The sequence below is a fragment of the Dromaius novaehollandiae genome, chromosome 6 (genome assembly GCF_036370855.1).
Source record: "Dromaius novaehollandiae isolate bDroNov1 chromosome 6, bDroNov1.hap1, whole genome shotgun sequence".
NCBI lineage: Eukaryota > Metazoa > Chordata > Aves > Casuariiformes > Dromaiidae > Dromaius > Dromaius novaehollandiae.
The window spans coordinates 18,870,335-18,891,405 of record NC_088103.1 but is presented as its reverse complement, the minus strand read 5'-3'; the positions used below and the strand labels follow the sequence as shown (position 1 = coordinate 18,891,405).

The following is a 21,071-nucleotide window of genomic DNA, read 5'->3' as shown; positions in this document are numbered from 1 at the left end:
ATGGATGTTCAGAAGAGTGGCTGTTATCCTCCACTTGTTCAGAAAAATATAGTCTCTCGTATTTTATTTTCTCTCTGTAACTTCTCAAAACAAACCAGCATCACTATACTTGTAAAATACAGGTTATGTAAAGCTCATGCTTGCATATAGTATGTAATGGATAATATTAAAAAAAAAAGTTTTAGATTAATTTGGTTAGCAAGAATGAAAGGGACTTTTTTTCCCCCTTTCCCATCCCTCCCTCATGCTGGTGGGTGTTCTAAACTGATACACAGTGTGATAATAACTTTCAGTTATTATCAACGGTCTCAGTGATATTTGAGCTGATGGCTTAAGAGTAAAAGTTTTCTATGTCATTTCAGATTTCCTGGACAATCTATTCACAACACCTTTAACTTTCTGAATTATAAGGGAGTTGTGAACAGAGAGTAGTCTTACATTTCTGTAAGATCTATGGTCAGGAAAATAATTTCCAAATGCCTTCCCTTCAAATGCAGCCACTTAATAGTATTGTCTTAAGTGTTTTGCAGTACTGAAAATTTGAGAAATTTCACTAAAAGTTGATTTTTTTTTCTTGTGTAGAAGAAAAATTCCTTATGAGCATTTTTGGGATTTCCTCTTTTCTCATTATGTTGCTGGCAAATCAGGCAGCCTAAACCTGAGGTTAAAAATACAGCTTGGTTCACAGGAAGTGTTGCAAATGTGTTAAGTTACTAAAATAACTATCTTTTCAAATTCATTAATGAAGTTGAGCCTAATTTTAATCACAGAGATGTAAAAATGCTTTATTAAATGTGTTCAAAATAAAAGTGTTTTATATACATACAAAAATTGGGAGAGTTCTTTAGCTAACCAGAGACATTACATTGTAATAATTCTATATGCATTCCAAGAATGATAACACAATATTAAACATAGACAAAATTCTCTGTTGATTACACAGCAGTCTGAATTCCAGCACTGAGAGAAGATGACAATGGAATTTTTTGTCATATTCTACTTTGTGCAAGACAAGCCCAGTAAAGGGGAAAAAATAACATTGTTCCTACTTTCATATTTCTTACAGGATCTGCTGTGTTTCGCTGGCATAAAAACTGGGTGATGCAGGAGGAATTTTAGACTATAACACCATTCAGATGTTGGCTTCCTGAACCTTGCTGTCATAACTTGAATATAGTCCTGCTCTATGCTCTAGGTGAGTGCTTACTCCTCTAATGTCTACATCTACTGAAGTAAAGAAAGGTTTGTTCAAGTGGAGCAGTTGGTCCTAAGAAATGGAACTGTAATTTTAAAACAAAATATGAAAAGGATTCTCTGTGCTAATCATTTGCATTGGTAGTTATTGTCGAAGCCAAATGAAAGCCTAGAATTGAGCTGGTAGTACTACATGATACAGCAGAAGATAATGATTCGTAATAACTGGTATACTGATTAACTTTTATAAAAGGTATTCTAGCAATTTCTTTTTCTTGAAATGTGTGCTTGATTGTTTCGCAGTTTGTGGTGAGTCTGTTGACTGATACAATTTTTGTTGTGGCAAAACCTTGTATACTGCTACTGAAAATCTAGGGAATATCAGTTCACTTTTACAGTTTGCAAAATACTAGCAAACTTAAACTGAAGTCAACACAGGATTTCAACAAGTGCATCTAAATACCAGTAAAGATAACTTCACACAAGAGATGAAAAATCACTGCTGGCCTGTTGTCAGTTACCCTTGTCAAAACTGTCAATAGGGTAGTAAGGAACTGTGCCTAAGTGCCAGTCATTGCCTTACCAGAAAACTTTCTTCAAATTGCCTACAGTTATAAAGAACTATGAAGATATGAGGTAAATGATGGAAAACAGATTTCTGATGAGAGTGCAAAAAACAAAGAAGTAGCCATATGTATCTTCTCATTGTTACAATCTGTGCAAACATGGTCATCTTCTGACATCCCATCTTTTTCACAAAATCCGCAAAGTAAAGTAAAAGAATTGCAGTAATATAAGATAATGCTGGAATGCCTACTAGGTATTTTTATCTGGAACATAATATAGACTTCTGAGCAAGAGTAGCTTACCCATCTAGAAGCATAACTGCCTGGAAATAGTTTATTTCTTAATTAAATTAAAAGGCTAGATTTTTCAGGAAATTGGTAAGCATTCTGAAATTAATGGAAATCGACTGCCTACCACCCTTTGAAGATATGGCACAGTGTTCTGAGATGGTGCCTACTGACCCTTCCAATATGCATCTTTTGTCTGGAAACCAACTTCTAGGCTAATACAATGAACAGTAAGGGCTTTGACACTTGCTTATTTCTTCTAAAAAGCCTCACAGACAAGTTAGAGGAATTTCCATGGAAAACTTAGTCTTCTAATATTATTCTGAAAACATCAGAAGTGCATTTGAAAGCAATTTTTAATCTGTCACAAAACTCTATTTTGACATATGTTTTGTTAATTGAACTTCTGAGAATGTGCAGTTCCGAATGTGTCTGTTTGAGGAAGCAATGTTGCTTACCTGTTTCACAAATTCACAACTAAGCTAAACTTTCATCTTTATTCTACTCAGCATTGCTGTTTCTACTAAAATCTAATACATTATTCATAACTGCTTCTAATTTTGGCTTAACTTTGAACTGAAGAAAATTGGAATGCCTCCAATTGTCTTATATGTTCACACATCAAAGAGCATCAAGTCAGCAATCGTATATGTATGTGTGTATTTTTTAAAGAGTTAGGAAATATTTTTTGCTAGTGATATTGGAACATTCCCCATTCTTTAAAAAATAAGTAATAAAAGAATCATCACCTTTAGAAGTCCTGCTTATATGGGCCTTGGAACAAAACTTATTATAGGCAACAGAATTAAGTTAGATGACTCAAGTAGGTTTTAGATAAAGCCCCCAATAAAGGTTAATTTTCCGTGTTATCTAATCACTCCTTTCCCTTTGGTGCTGCAGAACTGTCCTCCAGAAATCATCACCACTTCCAGGTATCCATTATTTGTTTTTCTTTTACTCATATCTGTTTCTTCCTTTCTCCCTCCACCCAACCCAAACTTGGATGAAACTGATGAGGACCACAGTGAGAATGGGAAGCTCTCTGCTATTAAAGTGGTGACATTTACTGTATAATTTTATTGACCCCATCTTGGGAGGAAGCAATATGCTATCTCCTGCTTTGCTGTACAGAAAGTTCATGGCTTGAAATGAGACCTCTTCCCCAAGAGACTGGGAAAGTAGTAAGACATATCGGTTCTCCTGCAGGAATAGGTGTTATGTTGAGCATATGAGAATTTGAAAAGGATGAGGAAAGCAAGTTAAGATCTGGGCTAAGGGCTGCTGCTTGAACTGCTTTGGATTGCGGCTGGTTTCAAACTGGTCACATCAAACAAGGGGAAACTTGCAAAAGTTCAAGGACATCATGTGCCTAATTCCTTTTTGCAATTTTGCAAATGTCTCATAATAGCTACAGTTTGAACCTGACTAATTTATATGCTTCATGCAACCCAATAAATGTTACAGTGTCTTTCTCTCCCTGCAACCTAGTTGCTGTTATCAAAGCCTCTCACTAGCATATGCTTATAACCATTTGCAGTATATGAAATGTTGAAAGCAGAACTGTCTTTTGGGATTAACATATTAAGTACTAAAATGCTCTACTGCATAATTTGTAATAAGCCATATTACTTTTTTTCTACCATCACAAGTCACTATTTTTGTTGCTGAGATAAGTGGTCTCATCTTTTTTATTATTATTTTTCTTTGTTAAATCCTTTCTCTGTATTGTGATGCTTGACTCTTAAAGTCTGATTCTGCATGTGTTTTGTTTTTTTAAACACAAATGTAAATTGTCTCATTGATAGACCTAATGCAAAAAAAGTTAAAGATTCTTCTACTTTTTTCTTTAACTTTGGATATATTATCCCTGTCAAAGTGACTGTTAGTATTTTACACACCTAAGAGCTTTGCAGAATTGAGACCATAGCACCCTACACATTACAGCACTCAGCTCCAAGTCACTACACACATGTAGCATTTAAATTTGTCTTGACGTTTCTCATTCAGGTTCCTACCAAAGTCTTTCTGCTCGGTTTAGGAGATCATAACCAAAGTTTTTATATACTGCAAATGGCTGATACATGCCCCTTGGCAGCAAATAAAAACTAGTAAAGTACAGTTTGAACTGGATTCAGACATCTGTAGACATCAGTAAGATTAACAGCTGTAACTGAAAATCTAATCCCTTGCTTTATAAATATATCATGGTTCTCTTCACCTTTCAAATTTTCTTTTCATATCATTGATGAAAAAATACTAGAAAATGTTCTTTTTTCCCAAAGAAGTTATTTATAGTATACCTTTGGGGCAGTCAGGTAGTTTGCTTAAGAGTCTCCTACTCGTTTGTAGAACGCAGTTATTGATTTGATAGATTTATTTATTCCTTTTTAGCACTTTGGTTTCTTATGTTTCCATTATGAGACCTTTCACAATTCTTTTTTTGAGGTACTGAAGTGGTTAAAAAAGGAGAAGGAGGGACATTTCACAAGTGCATTGATGCTCAGGTTGCTTTCAAGTGCAGTTTTGAAAATGATAGCTCTATTTTTTCCTGTTCGACTTTGTATAAGCTACGTGTCATCCTGAGTTTTATCAGACTTTGGGCTAGATCCTGTGCATACACCCATCTGTACAGCTACAGAACTCTAGTAGTTAATAATTCAGTACTTCTTTGAAATTCTTGTCTGAAAGAATTTTATAAGAAGTTATCACACTTACCTGTGTTAACTGGGTAGCTTGCAGGTAATACATACCTGATTTTATGAATACGAATTATAAAAATTGTGTCCTCTATTGTGTTTGTGAACTACAGTCTGAAAAGTTGTCTGGAATATTGCAGTAGGATAAAATAACCTGCAATTCACCTTTGAAGAATGAAATTTGCCATTCTCAAAAGGTCCAGTTATGGATTGATCGAAACACTGAAACAGCTGAAGACTCCTTGCTTCAACAAACTTGGCTACAAGGAGGTGATTTTAAAGCATTTTCTGTAACTGCATGGCTTATTTGAATTCTAATTCTAATACTACCAGTATTCTATCTTTTAAAAACATCAGGCAGCTCTTTAAAATTTTACAATTCACGTTACAAATGAAGTACACTTACACTGCTGCTATAATAATCATAGTGATAATACATATTATTTTTGAGTGAAGCCTTTTTATGCTTTAAATATCTTGAAATTCACTAATTTTTTCAAAATTTTTGAATGCATAATGTAAGATTCTGTCCCTTTTAAAGTACATGTTCAAGGCATAGCATTGTTGCTGTGTTGCAGTTCACCTACAAGAACGTATCACGGAAATGTGCAATATGTGTGGATAGATAAGAACTTCTTCCTATTTTCTTTTTTTTTCTTCTTTTTTAATATAAAATTATATCCTTTAACAGAAACAACTAGCTAGCACTACAGTGCTCAGAACTGAGTAAATTAAATAATCTGCTTACATTCCTACTTGCTTTGAGGAGCATGCCTATATATTTATGGCAAATTTCCCGACATAATTTCTTTCTTATACTTTTTAGTATTAATCTGTGTTCAGCTTTCAGCTGCAAAGAACTAAAAGAGTAACATTTCAAGCGCACACAAAGTCTGAAGAGAGCTAATGGCTATGTACAAGTCAGAACAGCAAGCTGCATGTTCCCTGTTGCAGCAGTGAAGATGGTCAGGATTTTATTTATTTAGTATTTTTTTTTAGGAGTACCCAAATACGGGTGGTATCCACCAGAAAAAACTTGAAAATCAGCAATTCTTTTAGTTAAATGCTGACAGAATATATTTGATAAGATTGTGAGAAAGTAGGAGGGTAAGGGTGGATTGAAGATACAGAGAAGTTTTCTTCTTAATTAACATGTCCGTGATCAATAAGAAAAGAAAAATCAACCCAGGAAAGGCATGACTTACCTTGTAATCTTTTAACCTTTTCCCAAAGGCCTGTCCTGCAAATCCCTTGAAGTCCCATGTTCAGCTACCAGCGTGTTTTGCTACTCATCTTTTCCTTCCCCTCCTCCAGCCATTTTCTTCCCCCTTCCCCCAACTTCTTATTAAAAGGAAAGCTACCAATAGCTCATAAGTAACAGGCTCTTGCTTTCAATCAAAGGAGAGAGCTGAATAGCCTTCCACTCAGTGCGAGTTCAGTGGATCTAGTGTCAGGGCCCCTTCATTAATAAGAAAGGAATCTATCCACCTTCTGAAATCTTTCAGCGCTCCCTGAAGCTGCCTAAACCACATAACTTCTATTGCTTATAATTTTCCCCTGTGGCCACAATTCTATTTCTTTCTTTCTTTCTCTCTTTCATCTCTTGAAAAATCAAACGTACAAAGGTAATTTCCCTGTTCTTGCATGAGTAGATCCTGAGGTTTCTGATCTCTATTTGCTCATTAGGAGATGCCACTTCAAATTAGTTCCCTCCTTCACCCAATCTCCCAATCCCTTGGTTTCAGTGAAAACTCTTAGGCTAAATTAGTTGGGTTTAGAATTACATACACATTTGCATCGTGTTTGCCAGGCATGTGGACAGTGCAGGCCTGAACACTGGTTTTGATTCTCAGGCTCAGTGGTTTCCACTGTCAGGCTTTTCACTCAAACCTCTTTTTTCAGTTCACACCCAATGAGTTTTGTTTTGAGTTTATGGGGGTTAGAATGTACCCTGAAAATTCAAAGCAAAACTCCACCAGAAAAGCTGCTCTTGTCTCTCTTCCCCCAAACTACTTTACCACCTAAAATGCTAAAATCATCCTTGCTGCTGAAACTTTGCTTGAGTTTGGTGAAAACCTCATTAATCTAGCCCATGTTTCACATTTGTAATGAATAATGGAGCCTGCTGGGCTTGGCGGTTTTATTATCTGTTTTTTACAAAAATTCCATGTCATATTAAAATGTTATTAAAACCCCAACACTCTGCCATGTCAGGAAATGTATACCTACATTTCACATGTTGTCAGAAATAGAATGCCATTATTTGCTATTATTTCAGAAATGAATTTTGTACTATGTGTAGGTCTATACTATGTCCGTAATGTTAAAAGGATAGTTACTGTCAATGAGAGAACAAGTCAGTCATACGTACCTAATAATTTTTCATGGTTGAGCTCTATTTATTGTTTCATGTTGATTGTACATACTTGAGGATATGGTGACTAACTAAAACTGAAAATCTGAGGGAAAAGTACCCAGGATTCTTGAATAAAAAAACAGATAACTTGTCAAAACAAGCTGTATACTATAAAGGTTTCAACAGGAGAAAACAACAACTAGAGAATGCACAACTGAGTACTGTATTTTTGTGATGTTAATTGCTGTAGGTGCTGATTGATTGCTAATTTAAATAGATATTGCGAGTGCTCAGAACCAGAGTATGAAGTTCTGGCATGACCGTTCTCTGCCTGGCAATCATGTAAAAGAGTAATTTGTGGTTGGTATTATGGATATAACTCTAAGATTATAGGCATGACCAACTATGTTTCACTCTTCTCCCCTTTCCAGGTATTTTTTCATGCCCAAAGTAACTCAATTGAGGGTTGAAAATAATTGGATCAGAACACAAGGGTAAAGGTTTCCTAAGTGGAGGCAATAATGTGGTAATAAATTAAGATTGTAGTGCATTGCAAAGTGCATTGTAAAGTGCGTCACTGCAGCAAGTGACCATAAAATTTGTCAGACCGTGTGCTAGTTTGTCGTGGCCCAGTCACTTTCACAGGAATGGTCTGTCAGTTGTTCCTGATGTTAATAGTGAATATACTTAAGGCTGCGTATTTGTGGTTCTGATGGTGTCTGCCGTTCCAGCTGTTCAACAGCAGGGTCTGCTTGGCACACTGCATAGCACAGGAACCAGCAGAGCAGCAAGAGAAAGCATTGACTTGTACCCTCCAGGCTTGTTTTTATACTAGCAAACCTTTCCATCATTTTAAAGAAGGGAAGGTAGCTTGAATGCATTCAGGCTGCAATCTTTCACAGTACCTGTAACCTGAATCCCAGAGAGACTCTCTTCTGTGAGTTTGCCTCACCTTCCTACTGAGTTGGGGCTCCCCCACCAAGCCTCCTACAACAATGCTTTGGAGTCAGTTGTGTAGTCTTACGTTGCTACTTGCTACTCTCTGCCCTTTGAAAAATCAAGAAATCAAAGCCTTTAATGAATAAACCTCCTCCTCTTTCACTGCTTGGCACAAACAACACTTTGAAATGTAACTAGTATTCCTTTGTACTTCAAAAAAGGCACTCAAGCACTGACTGAATTCTCACTACACATCTATCACTAACTGATTTGTGTGTGTGTACATGTGCGCGTGCGCACGCACGCGCTATAGGACTCCCTTGAGGCCCTATTGCACAAATGTTCCAAAACCAGGTAGAAATGAGCTCTGCTGTGAGCTGTTCACAACCTCTCTGCTTTGCATTTATGGAAACTGAGGCAGGTAGAAATAGATGTAGCTGGCTTGGGTTGTACAGTAAGTGAATTGCTGGGTTGGACTGAGAGCCCAGGTGCTCTGGGTCTTTGCCCACTGGCATCTTTCTTCCTCCCTAGCCCCAGCTCTCATCTGAACATTCATCTTCAATTTTACAGTCTTTCTAGGCTTCCTGCCCCTGGAAGTGTTGAGATTTTTCAAGACCCTATCATGCAATGACCTGCTTTTTTCAGGGTTTTCTGGTTAAGCTTGCCATGAAGAGCAAAACCAATAGCATAGCTGAAGCTCCTGATCATTATTGTAACTGGCCTGGGTCCACAGCAAATAGCGCTAGAGCACTTTAAGGGCTGCTTGACTGTGAACAGTTCCCTGCAGCTACGCACAGAAGTTGTTTATTTAAAACTTGTTTTCCTATTTCAGGTTTCTAAGGGAGGAAGATTCAGGTTCTTGAAAACTCTGTCCACTAGAAACTAAATTAAATTTTACTGTCATCTGTCTTCTATATTCTTATTCTTTTAGACTTGATTCAAAGCTTGTTTACTGTTATGTGGGCCGCTCTGGGTTTTCAGGTAGGCAAATAATATTGTCCTTTGAATTTTTTAAGGTTGTGTTGGATCAGTTGCCTATTTACTTTTTTATTACTACTAAATTTTGGAAGAAGCTAAGGGGGGAGTGGAGGAAAGGCATGTGTTTATTCATATAAACAACTCTTCAAGTTCTAATGTTACCACACAGGAGGAAGGTCCTTACTTAAACCAATTTAAAATTTGGGTGCTGTGAGCATTTGCCTCCTGTTTTATTACTACAGAGGTTAACAAGTCAAGGGTCAGGGCATTAATCAGTGACTATGGTGCAGAAAAGAGCTACTGAACTTGTGGTGAAATATGAGCTGGCTGTCAAGGGAACAGAATGGAAAGCACAGCCTGCCAAAAGAGCCGGCCTTACAAAGCCACCAGTGAGGGAGAGAGCCTGAAAACTGTAGCTCTGCTCAAGAAGCACAATTTATTTTGGTGCTGATTTACATCCTAACATGTATGTACTCTGCATTTAGTCTTCATTTTTACGGATTTTTTTGTATCCTTTTCATAATTCTGTAGCCTGTTAGACTTTGTTCCATAAAAATTAAGATTGGTCACCAAATGCCCATTGCCTAGTCTGAATGGTGAGAAAGTACCAAGTAGTGAGAGCAAACTCCAGGACCCAAAGACTCTGAGATGTTATCTTTGTCCAGCAGGAACTGAAGCTCTAAATCCTTCTTTACTCACTCTATTGACAAGGCTCCATTTCTTTTAGCACAAACAACCTTTTAAGAAAGGAGCTATTAGCAGAGTATGCAGTTTTTACAGTGCAGTTTTGAGTCATGATACTGGAAGGTGCTGAGCAGATGTAACACCTATCAATTTACCATTATTAATTACAAAAGAGAACTGCTTCATGCAGATAGCCTCACTTTCTTTCTTGCAGCTACATTGCTGTAATTCTTCTGTTTGTATAATTACAGCTCTTTAAATGATATATCTTGGTGTCATACATTCAAAGACTGCCTGCCTTGTTTATTTATTTATTTCCTATTTTTACTGTTCAATTTGCGATCAAAATGGAAAGATGCTGCTTCTATAAAGAGATCTATCTCAATTAAGAAGTTGTTATTTATTTTTTTGGAATAAGCAAGTAAATTTCATGTTCTCCTTCAAAGAGGAGATTCTTTTCTCCTGAGTATCATCAGTCTACATGGAAAGCTATTATAGTTATTTAATGTAATTCCCAAACCGTTAGTCACACTGACTAGTGTTTTGCAAGAGGCAAAGCTTTAGTTGCTTACAGTCCATTCTTTGCATTTAAGTCATTTATTTACTGTGCACCCTCAATCCTCTTTTAGGACCTTAAGAAATGAAAAATGGAAGGAGATGCGAGTTCCTTCGCTCATTTGAGTATGCAAACACTATTTTCAGAGCTTTTGTCCATAGAAAAGATGTGGCAGAAGGTAATAAAAAATAAGTCAATATCAGATTCTGGTTATAATTTGGAAGTGTTCTGTGCAGGCAGACAGCACTACCATCCCTTTTAGTCCAGAAACACATGTCAATGCCCCATAGCACAAGTCAGAGAAACCTGACAATTGCTCAAATTTGTCCAAAGCATCTGTGGCTCCAAGGGACCCATGCAGAATATAGAGATAACTGAGGTACTGGTCATACCCCACCTCAGCTTACTGCTTTCAGCTACTGCTTTGCTGTTCTGTCTTTCCCATCTCTCTTCTCTACAAGCAGTGCAGATTTGCTCTTCTCATTTCAAATGAATATCAAAAGCAGCAGTATACATTTTTCAGCGTTACCTTGGCAAACATCATCATCATATGACAAATAATGCTACCCTAGATGTGTTATTCTTCTAACTTATTCTTAAAATGGAGGATTGGCTAAAATAAAATGATTGCATCCCTTGTTGAGAGACTCAGTTTTAGGGTTGAGCTACTCTGTCATAAAACAGTCCATTACTTGCATAATAGATGAGTAATGTTTATTTCCGTTACTGCTTGGTGGCAAAAATTATAATGGGATGTCTGTTGCTGATGATAAACATGTACAGTCCCTAAAAGCAAATTAAATTTTGGCCAGACTACTCCTAGTCTGTATTTTCCTAACTTCTTGCCCTTTGGTTGGGTGACTAAATTGTATTGGTTTTATGTCTGTGGATTGTTTTTATTTCATTTTAAGGTCTGTTTCGCGTTAAAAAAAAGAACTAAAACATATCAAAAAAATCAGGGCTTATTTTCAGCATTTCAAATCTGATATTTTTCACTGTCAGTTTCCTACCCTATTTCCTTCCTCAAGGGCCTTAAATACATGAACTTCTAAACACAGAGATATGCACTTTTTTCCCTTACTCTGTTTCACTTCTTTTTAAGGCAATTTTTTAGTGCCTGTGAGGCTGGAGCCCTGGAGACTTCAAGCTTCTTTCATTCTCCAGAATATCAGCAATTTCAAAGAAGTGGGTAGCTGTACACATCTTTTTACAGGTTCTACAGCACTCTTCAAACTTGACCTGCAAGCCCTTTCTCTGCAGGTGAGAAGGGAGCTCAGTCACAGGACCTATATAGACCTTGAACTCTGTCTGAAGTGGTCACCAGGGAGAGGAGTGCACCCAAACACCAGCTAACCATCCTTAGTCCAAAGGAATTATATTGCTTTCAGCATCTCTACCCTCTTTTTTTATGGCCTTCATCATATGTTTGCCAGTAGCAAATGCAATGCAGCTGAGAGACAGCTGAGTTAGGATGTCTTAGCTTTCTGTTACTGTAGTTGAAAGAGACATTAGAAACTGTCAAAGAAACCCAGCAATGTCCAGCTGATTTCTGGAGTAGTCTGTGGTCTATAAGCTTGAACTACAAGAACTTTCAGCCTGCAGCATATGTTTTTTCCTGGGTTACAGACTACCAGTTAAAAAAAAGAGGAGAATTGTAGAGATTCTTGTGTGTGGTTTTCATGTGATTTGTTCATTTAACCCAGGAGATGGGGATGGGGAATGGCAGAGAGGAAATAAATCCTATTCTTGGTAACTAAATCCAGCAGTGGTAATGGAAAAGCCAGCAATTGATAGGAGAGGAATGTGATTAAGAAGAATGCTACAAAAGATAGCTGGGCTGCATATGTAGGTTAGCATGGAGAAGGGAACAAGGTGTAAAGCAGGTAAATACTTGGAGGAACAACAGGAGAAATGGATGAGCTGAGAAAATATTATGGACAAGAAGTGAATGCAGAAAGGAGGGTGAAGAGAGAGTAATGAGGAAGAGGGACAAGAGGAAGTAGACAAATGTTAGTTTCTCCATGTATGCGCACTGCATATTCCTTTAGTAGAGGAAGAAAAGGCACCTCTCATGCTGATACACTTGAAACTCTTGGACTGAAGAGTTCCAGGACAAATCTCCTTTTACATTTGTGTGATCTATACTTCTCAAAAACAAATGATTGTGTGTTTGAAACACATACAGCAAAAGTATTTTTGTTTAAAAAAATAACAAATTGTATATGGTGATGTTGAGGAGTGTCCCTTTTTTCTTTTGTTCTGAGCTCAGGATTTCCTTTCCTATTTTATAATGTATAAAAGATGCAGCTGTTGTATTGCTTTTATTTAATAGTGTGAGCAAAGGCATAAGTTAGTGCAATTAGAGAATATAGTTTCAGAATTTAAGAGAGGATCTTCTGAGCATTTTTCTCTGAGAGATGGCTTGGACCCTACCAAGGAAAAATCTTATAATTCTGACTGAAATCTTCCTCAAAACTTTTCAGCCCTTAAAGCATAAAAAAGTCAATCCCTTATTCCCAGGCATTTCTCAGAAGGTCAGTTCTTTCAGGTTCTCAAGGTGCAAACATAGTTTTTGGATGTAAAAGCTGTTATTGAATCTTAAATGAAGGCTGCACAGTAATAACCTACAGGCAAGGTTCTGCAAAGCATGCGGATACATTGATTGAGTTTCTTGGAGCTTAGGGTAATCTTTACAGGTATAGATAGATGAAGCCCTTTCAAATGAAGTATCCTTGAGCATATTTAAAGCAAGTTTAATTAAACTGAGTCCATAAGCAATTATTGTTCTTTCCCTGCCCTCCCTCTGTTTTTAAGTCTCTTTCAGTGGAGTGTTAATTCTACTTTGTCAAATCTTTCAGTAACATACAAAAAGTTTTTATTAAAAAAAGCTAGGATTACATAAAAGAAGTCTACTCTTTTTTCTGATGACCAGAAAAAATACATGACCAGTTTAAGAACAAGCCAAAGAAATTTCTTGGGCTTAGGTTTGAAGAAGGTTTAACAGCTGCAAAAAGGAAAGTAAGGTGCAAGATCAAAGTAGCAACCAGAAATGTGTATTTTCATAGGTACATGTAGATGATAAAGATTTTTGCGGAGGAAAATCCCAGATTTCTTTTTTTTATCTTGACTTTTTAAAATTTATTTTATTTCTATGTCATCTAGTCATAGGTGGTGTTACTGAGTGTGACAGTTGTTACAGAGTGTGGCAGATGTACTACAATTTCCCTACTGCGAATGGGAATGTTTATTTTACTTAAAGGGTGCTAACTGTTTAGTTATCTTATTTTGTAAAGCTGGGTGAAGATGAGGAGGAGGGAACACTTGGGAGAAAGAAAAAAGAAAAATCTTAGTTTTGGTGCTACTGGAGGAGTGGGTGTTATGTGGGAGGTAAAGGCATAGGAAAAAGGAATGACATTTACTGAACTTACTGCTCAGACTCCCTGTAGTTCGAATGTGCCTACTTATGGTATTTATAGGGGTAGCCTGTGTGTGATAGGAAAAAATAATATCATGCTTAAAAAAAAAAAATCCTTCATCTCCATTCTGTCTAAAACACAAAACATACTTAGCAATGCAGAGTAGTCCGTTGTGCCTTCAGAGCTGTCAAATCTGTCACATACAGAGGCTACATCAATGAAAAGGCATGTATTACATTTGAAGTGTTTAGTGCCAATAAGTAAAGCCTGTTGAAAATGTAAGAACAGGTATACAGGTCTTTAACAATTTAGTGCTATGATTAACCAAATGCCACATGGCTCAGTTGCACAGTCCTCCAATTTGAGACATCATCACCTATTCTGAACAGTGTAATATCTAAAACTAAACATTCTGCAGAAGGCAATTGATATAAGGCTCCACAGAGACTGAACCTAGCTGTTTTTTGCTCTTTTAAAAATAAGGGTGGGTGAAATAAGCTAGGCAGCACTTCAACCATGCTATTATTTTTTATTGTTAAAACACTCTAGTGAATGAAGTAAAAATATTTGATGTGGTGTTTTCCTACTAGCTCCCAAAAGCTAACTGCTGTGAAGAACATAATGTAATATTCAGTTGTCAAGTTTTGGATTAATGGATTAGGATGCACAGTTAGTAAAAAATCATCACATGTCACATCTATATCAGTCCCATGAGCTATAAACGTCTTTGAACATCTCCATTGTTCTAGTCATTTTCAATTTTGTTTCCTACTCTGCGGAATTTCCCAGGAGGATGTGATGGGTCAGTAGCTGGCCAAAGATGGGCTTCAGACCTAATTAATCAATACTGTGACAAACGTAATGAAAGAAGCTATGTCACCTTGGAATCCCAGTATATTTTATCAGCTCTGTTCCTAACGAGATGTGACAGTGATGTTGATATGTGTATCCTTAAGAAAGGAGAGAAGTTGTGCAAGGATGGCTGTGTGACAAAGGGTAATCTGACTCCATTAAGATCAGAGCTAGAGGTCGAAACTAAGGATCCTTACTTATTTGAGCATCAAATAGTCTCTTTAATAATGCCCATTTTCAAATAAACTATTTATGCATTTATTAGCTCTTCTAACATGTCGCCTATATTTAAAGAGATGGTAACTTTTTCTGTTTCAGCGGCAAGGTTCTGAAATTGGTTTCACAGATTAGAAAGCAGTAGTCACTGGCCTTATATTTATTCCAAGTAAAGCACTTTTACTTTGATCATCTGTATATGAATATGGCATGATATCTGTATATGTATATGGCTTTATAATTTATTCTGGATTGCCTCTTTTTTCAGTGATATGCAACTAGTTCACTAGTTCTAAAAGTACATGACATTTCTATGAGGTGAAAGTGAATGACTCTTATTTCTTTTGTCCTGTATTTTTCTCCTGTAGTACTACTTTATTCTAAGTTCTGCTGCCTGGTTTCCTCTCTGCTAGCTGGGTAGCCTTTACTTCACTGATGCACTATGGCATGCAGTCACAAATTTTTTTGCTTCTGGTTTTGAGGTGACAGTTTTAGTAAAGATTGTTTTTATGATAACCTCATTCTCCGTGCTCAGGATTGTATAGATCATTATCAAATCTGACTATTGCTGTCCTTAATTCCAATCATCCTAGCTTCTCTGCCCTGCTAGGTTCATTGAAAACCTTTGTGATTTGACTTATCTTGTCTGTTGTCCTTAAAATTCCTCTGTTCATAACTGTTCTCCATGTACTGTGGTACTATCTGTACCAGCTTATTCTCAAGGCATGTGCTTGCTCTGTCCTTTTACCTTAACAATCCACCTCAGGAAGAATGGCAATTGTTGTCAAAATATTCTTATACTCAGAAATCCTATGGACTTGTAGACTATAGTTTGGATATCTAGAAACTGATAGGATAGTACTATCATAACTATTAGTGCTGGTCAAGAAGCTATCATATCTTATTCTTTTTTCTTGGGGAAATAACCTTTAATAACCTATCCTGTGAAAATTTACTGGTCTCTTCTGTGCGCATCATCTTTTAACATGAAAAATTTTATTTTGTGTCCTTTAACTTGATCAGGCTGTTTCTGAATCTCGGTTTCAATTATTGAAGTTTTCTATATGAGGATTTCCATAAATTGTCTTGATATGTAAATAGTAGAGCAAAGCTGTCTTATACTTTTTCTTAATCCTGCAATTACATGGTTGTAGAGCCTTTTTACTTTCCTTAATATGAAACTAAACCCTTTTCTCACCTACCTCTTTGCATAACCAATGCACTAAGAATTATGGACATGACAGCAAAATCCAGCTCTTAAATCCCAGGCTTGGTAGCTATATGCTATTGCTGCTCACTCTTTCTCTCTAATAAGCTGTAAGCAGTACAATATCTTATTAGTTAATTTGAAAAATCGTTTCTCAAGGGATTGCATGGCTTATGTGCATCAGGTCCCTACCAATCCACTTAATGCTTAAATTCACCAGACTGAAAAACTCAGTGTTGGTTTGTATTTCATTGGCTGTAGCAGAAACATTAATTTCCCTGTAAAGCAGTATGATAGTATATTTGATCTAGCAGAAGCTATACTGAAGTCATCCCTAAAACTCATGTCTGAAATAAGAGCTCTCACTTTCTAGCCGGTTTTATCTGTAATATATCAAGACCTGCTATTACTTGATCTTACAGAAAATATCTTTTACGCTGTTGTATACACTAACAAAAGAAGATATTTTGTTGCAATTCAAATACCCTGAAAATCCAGTGTTGTTATTGTTCTCTGATTGTTTAGTTAATGAACCCGAAATAAAAAAAGAGACTGAGGATGAAATCTTAAGCCAAAATACCTACATTTGACTCAGATATCTGAAACTTGTTTGATGATGGTTTGGGGGCTACCACCTGAGTTTGAGGTGGGCTGATCCCAAAAGATAGATTCAAACTTCCCTTGAAAGCTGAACTTTGAATCAGAGCTTAGGGTCTCTCAATGTACTACATCACTTCAAACTTGTCTGGTCAATCCTGAAATCATCTCACATGGTGAATATTCTTTCAAATCAGTGTTACTGTCTTTTGTAGTATTCCACGCTGGCTTCAAAAGGAAAAAGTACTCATGTACCACAATAACATGAAATATCAACCTCTGTTTCCATTCCTCTACAACAGCATTACATAAAGCTGCCACCATGTGATCTTTCTTATGGATAGAGTCAGTTCATTACATATGATCTAATTAAGACATAATACATAGAGCAACCCATGAATTTATAAACTGCATCACAATTGTAACTTTGTTTCCTGTATAACACGCTATTAAAATACTTTGCCTAAATCATGCATGGCTAGCTGTCCGTTGAAGAAGCCTCTGCTGTAGTGATACCTAGCACAGGGATGTTTTCACTGTGGTTTTCTCAGAGGTGCGTTTGACTCCTCAGACACCAGCAACACACAAGAACAGATAGCATAAAGTACAGCACTGCACAAAACTTACCGGGGTCTCAAGGAACATGTCTTCTCACAGCTGGGGCAGTCCAGCTGGGGCAGTCTGTCCCTGCTTTATGCTGCCACAGAATAGATTGTTCAAAATTGTCGCCAGTCTTGCATGTGTATGTTAAGGCAAAGTATGCTGGGGACTGTGGTGAGTCCTGTGTTTTCCATTACAATTATACCCCCCCAAAACTGAAAGTACTACAGAGGGTAGTGCACGAGAGGAAATTCTGACAGTCTCAGTCTTCCACTACGTAGGTGTCATGTGTTGCGCTTCTGGGTAATGACTGGGAACTTCCATTCCTGCCACGGTGTTTATTGAATTATAGTGAAACTAAGGTTGTTTTGCTGTTTTCCCTGTAGTATTATAGGAATTAATATGCCATTTAGACCTGTGTACAGATGCTGTGAAGGAAAGGAAGTAGGCATTGGGCAGGTATTTGTAATTAACTTACTTATATCATTGCTGTTATAATATCTCTGAAATTCTATTGTTGGTTTGGTTTGGTATAATATTAGAGCAGCATTTCTCAAATTTTTAACTTTGATCATCTATTTGGGTAAAATGTAAAATTCCTATAAATATATCTGGAAATTATTTATAATATTTTCCCTGGAAATCTAACAGACAGGAACACTCTAGAATTAAACTTGTTAGATTTTTAAATCAATTTTCAATCAACAATACTTTGTGCTTTATTTTTTCAAAGTAATATGCACAGTATACCAAGCACTCTTCAGAAGCTTATTTAAATCAGATAGGAAAATACTAGATGGATTCTGGCTGGAAACCTGAATGGGTTTCCCCAATGTTATTATATTTTTGCTAAATAAAGTAATAATAAAGAATGAATTTTTTCTATCCATATGTGTCCACAGTGTAAAATATTCCATGCAGAGGCAAATCAGAGAATAGAAAAAGGAATTTTCTATGTAGATGATGTCAATTTGTAGATAATGAAGACAGCATTTGTGGGGGGGAAAGAAGGAGGAAGAGGTATTGTTTTTTTAAATAAGGGTATAGAAATTTAAATGAGGATGTAGAAATAAGGAGATTAGGGAAACTGGGAAACTGATAACGGAAATGAGGAAGAAGATACAAAGGTGATTGCTAAAGAGGATTCACATACCTTTGTGGAAATGCCAGCAAAATGGAGAGCAGTTTAGAAAGGGAAGGTAACAAGATAGGGGCAAGGCTACATACTCGTAGAATACATTTGGAAGAGGTTAGTGGACTACATTTCCTCTAATCTCCTATGGGGCATGGTATTTGAGGTGAGCAAAGGTAATGGAGAGGAAGGATTTGTCTTTTACAAGTAGCACTTGTAAAAGCATTTGTCTTTTACAAGTAGTAGTAGTGTATTTAGATGAGGTCTGAGAAGTGGATGGTGAAATGGGTGCCCGAGCAGCACGTAATGAGTCCCTTACCCAGAGATTTGTCTGGGGCGATGGAAGGAGAGCCACAGATTGGACGACGGAGGGTGTTGAAAGCAACTATCAGCAATATGGAATTTTACAATGAACTATTGCCACTGTTCAGTGGCTTTTACCTGCAATTCCAAATCCACAGCTGGGCTACAAATTAGTCCAAGATTCATTCTGCACAGGCTTACGTCGTCTTTTAATGGCTGGACTAATTTTTATTCAACTATAAGAATGCCCAGTGTGATTCCTGAGGAATATAAATCTGTAACTGTAAATTAGTCTTTCAGTGCTTTCAAATAAAAAAGGGAGTTTTACGTAAGGATCATAAAATGTAAAATAATACTTACTTTGCATTTCTTTACAGCAGCATTGCACAGTGGTTCTGCCATCCAGCCTTTCTCAGTGGGTGGACTTCCAGCTATTTCACTCTATGATTTTTGTCATGTGTCTTGCCTCCTTCCCCTTAAAATGAGGGGTGCAATGGATTACTATTCAGAACATATTGTTATTTTCCACTGAAAATGCATGGTAGTATCAGAAGAAAATTTGACATGGATAGTTTTAGAAAGGTGAGAATCATAAGAAGGAAGAAATAGCACAAATTCTGGGATAACAGAGAGAGAGAGAGAAAGGCAGAATTTTAAATGCTAGGTGCTAGAAGAAGAGGAATAGGAAGAGTTGGGAAGGTCAAAAAAAAAAAAAAAAAAGAAAGAAAGAAAAAAAAAGGCAATGACAGCTGTTCCAGAGGGTAACCTCCATTATAATATACTGAAAAGTCATTAAGAAGCAATATCAAGTACAGTATCAATAATATTTACATTGCAAAATTGACTGGTTATAAAACTGTCTGCTGAAAAGTGTTTAACAAAAGCCTGGGAATTTATTCACTTGTGGAGTTACGGTGGTAGAAGAATAATAAATTTTTTTTCTTCTTAAGAAGTACTGTGTCAAGATAAAGAAAGTGACAGCACAATCATATCTCATCAGAATGATGGGCAAATCATTAACAATATATATTCAATATCGACTAAACTGTGTTAAATGTGACATAAAAATAAACAAATAAAAAAAAACCTGGCAACCATTCTGTTGATACCTAAGATAAATGGGCTGAAGAGAATCCAAGTCCTGAAAACCAATACAAACCTAAGTTTGTGCTGATTTTAGTAGTAATAAATATAGAGAGAATTCACCACAGACCAACTCTGAAACAAACTTGCATAGGTTTTTAGTAGGATTTGGGGTTTCTTCAGGTTTCTTACTGGAAATTCACTGTTACTACACTACTGAGCTGAACTTTATGTTGTAATTAATACCAATGAGTTTATGGGCACAGGTATTTATACTTTCAAGGCATTTTATTTTATTTTTCTCCTAAATATGAGATTAAAATAGCTTCTCTTTGAGTAAGACCTGCCAAAATGGAAAAAAAAAATCCTCACTTTACTTCTGTGTCAAAGTAATCTCTAGTATGTTTGCTTTTTATTGGGGGGTAATTTTTTTTGTTTGTCCTTTCATGATCCTAATAACCCAGTAAGTACTAGATTCCTAGAGATGTAAATTTAGAGGGCCCAAACCCTTCTTAATTGTGGCTGCAGACACTGGAAAGGTTCAGTAAGAACTATTTTCAGAAGATCCTGTTGTGCCTATGTGTCTGTTGTTATATGGTTATTCCCTACTACTGCATCTACTATAAATCGTAAGGTATCAGTACAACTGTTTTGTGGTGCATTTGTTTGTGTGATGAAAGTACTAAATTATTTGGCCTGGATTATCAGTCTATAAGAACTGTTCTTCAATAATTCTAAGCCTAAATGTTTTGGTGGTGAAATTTATTCATATATTTATGGAAGTGGAGTGAATGAAACCTACAATGCCTCATGCAGAGATATCCCCATGTCTCTGCATGTTTCTGTAACATAGTCACCAAGCAAAAGACAACATGCAGTGTGCTAGTGCTGAGCTGTGAGTGTACCAACCGGCACGAGCCAAATGGAGCTGTCACAGCTGAAGCTCTTTAACTTCAGTGATGGCACTAATTTGAGTTCTGCCCTCTGTTCTCCCTGGTACTTCTTTTCTTCTTCTTCTTCTTCTTCTTCTTCTTCTTCTTCTTCTTTTTTTTTTTTTTTTTTTTTTTTTTTTTTTTTTTTTTTTAAAGAGGAGACCTCTACGGCTTTCAAATTTGAGTCAGATTACTCACTGGAATTAAGTAGTGGGGGAGCTGGACAGACAAGTGTTGTAAACAGACAAAGCTCATTTCCTGTAGAAACCAGACTAAAAATAATATTCATTCATTAAAAACGGTATAAGAATAGATGTATAAATATATTATAATGTTTTAAACCAGCTAGCACCCTGTGCAATAAGTTATGATAGTGACCTCATGGCCATAAGAAATTGAGGACCAAATCTTCACATTCTTGCAGCTTGAAGCCTGAATTTTCAAAAGTTATTCGGTGTCACCAGTGAATTTTGTTT

The 21,071-nt window shown here is 36.6% G+C and overlaps 1 protein-coding gene and 1 long non-coding RNA gene across 5 annotated transcripts in view; one reads left to right on the top strand and one right to left on the bottom strand.

Moving 5' to 3' along the window:
- RASGEF1A (RasGEF domain family member 1A) overlaps positions 1-21,071 on the bottom strand; it is a 185,003-nt gene that overhangs the window by 38,150 nt on the left and 125,782 nt on the right. Inside the window, exon 2 of one of the 4 annotated variants that reach the window (XM_026116744.2) lies at positions 18,941-19,055. The exons of 1 other annotated variant lie outside the window; for it this stretch is intronic. In XM_026116744.2, coding sequence (XP_025972529.1) covers positions 18,941-18,982 — 42 coding nt within the window. In that variant the 5' untranslated portion in view covers positions 18,983-19,055. Of the gene's footprint in view, positions 1-5,949; positions 6,330-17,172; positions 17,319-18,940; positions 19,056-21,071 lie in introns of those variants that run through there. 2 more of the 4 variants (XM_026116745.2, XM_026116746.2) reach the window with 2 other exon arrangements.
- Positions 1-21,071, top strand: part of LOC135328699 (uncharacterized) — a 28,712-nt gene that overhangs the window by 1,377 nt on the left and 6,264 nt on the right. The window contains exon 2 of the long non-coding RNA XR_010389678.1: positions 1,067-1,195. This is a non-coding gene — a long non-coding RNA (uncharacterized LOC135328699). The remainder of the gene's footprint in view (positions 1-1,066; positions 1,196-21,071) is intronic.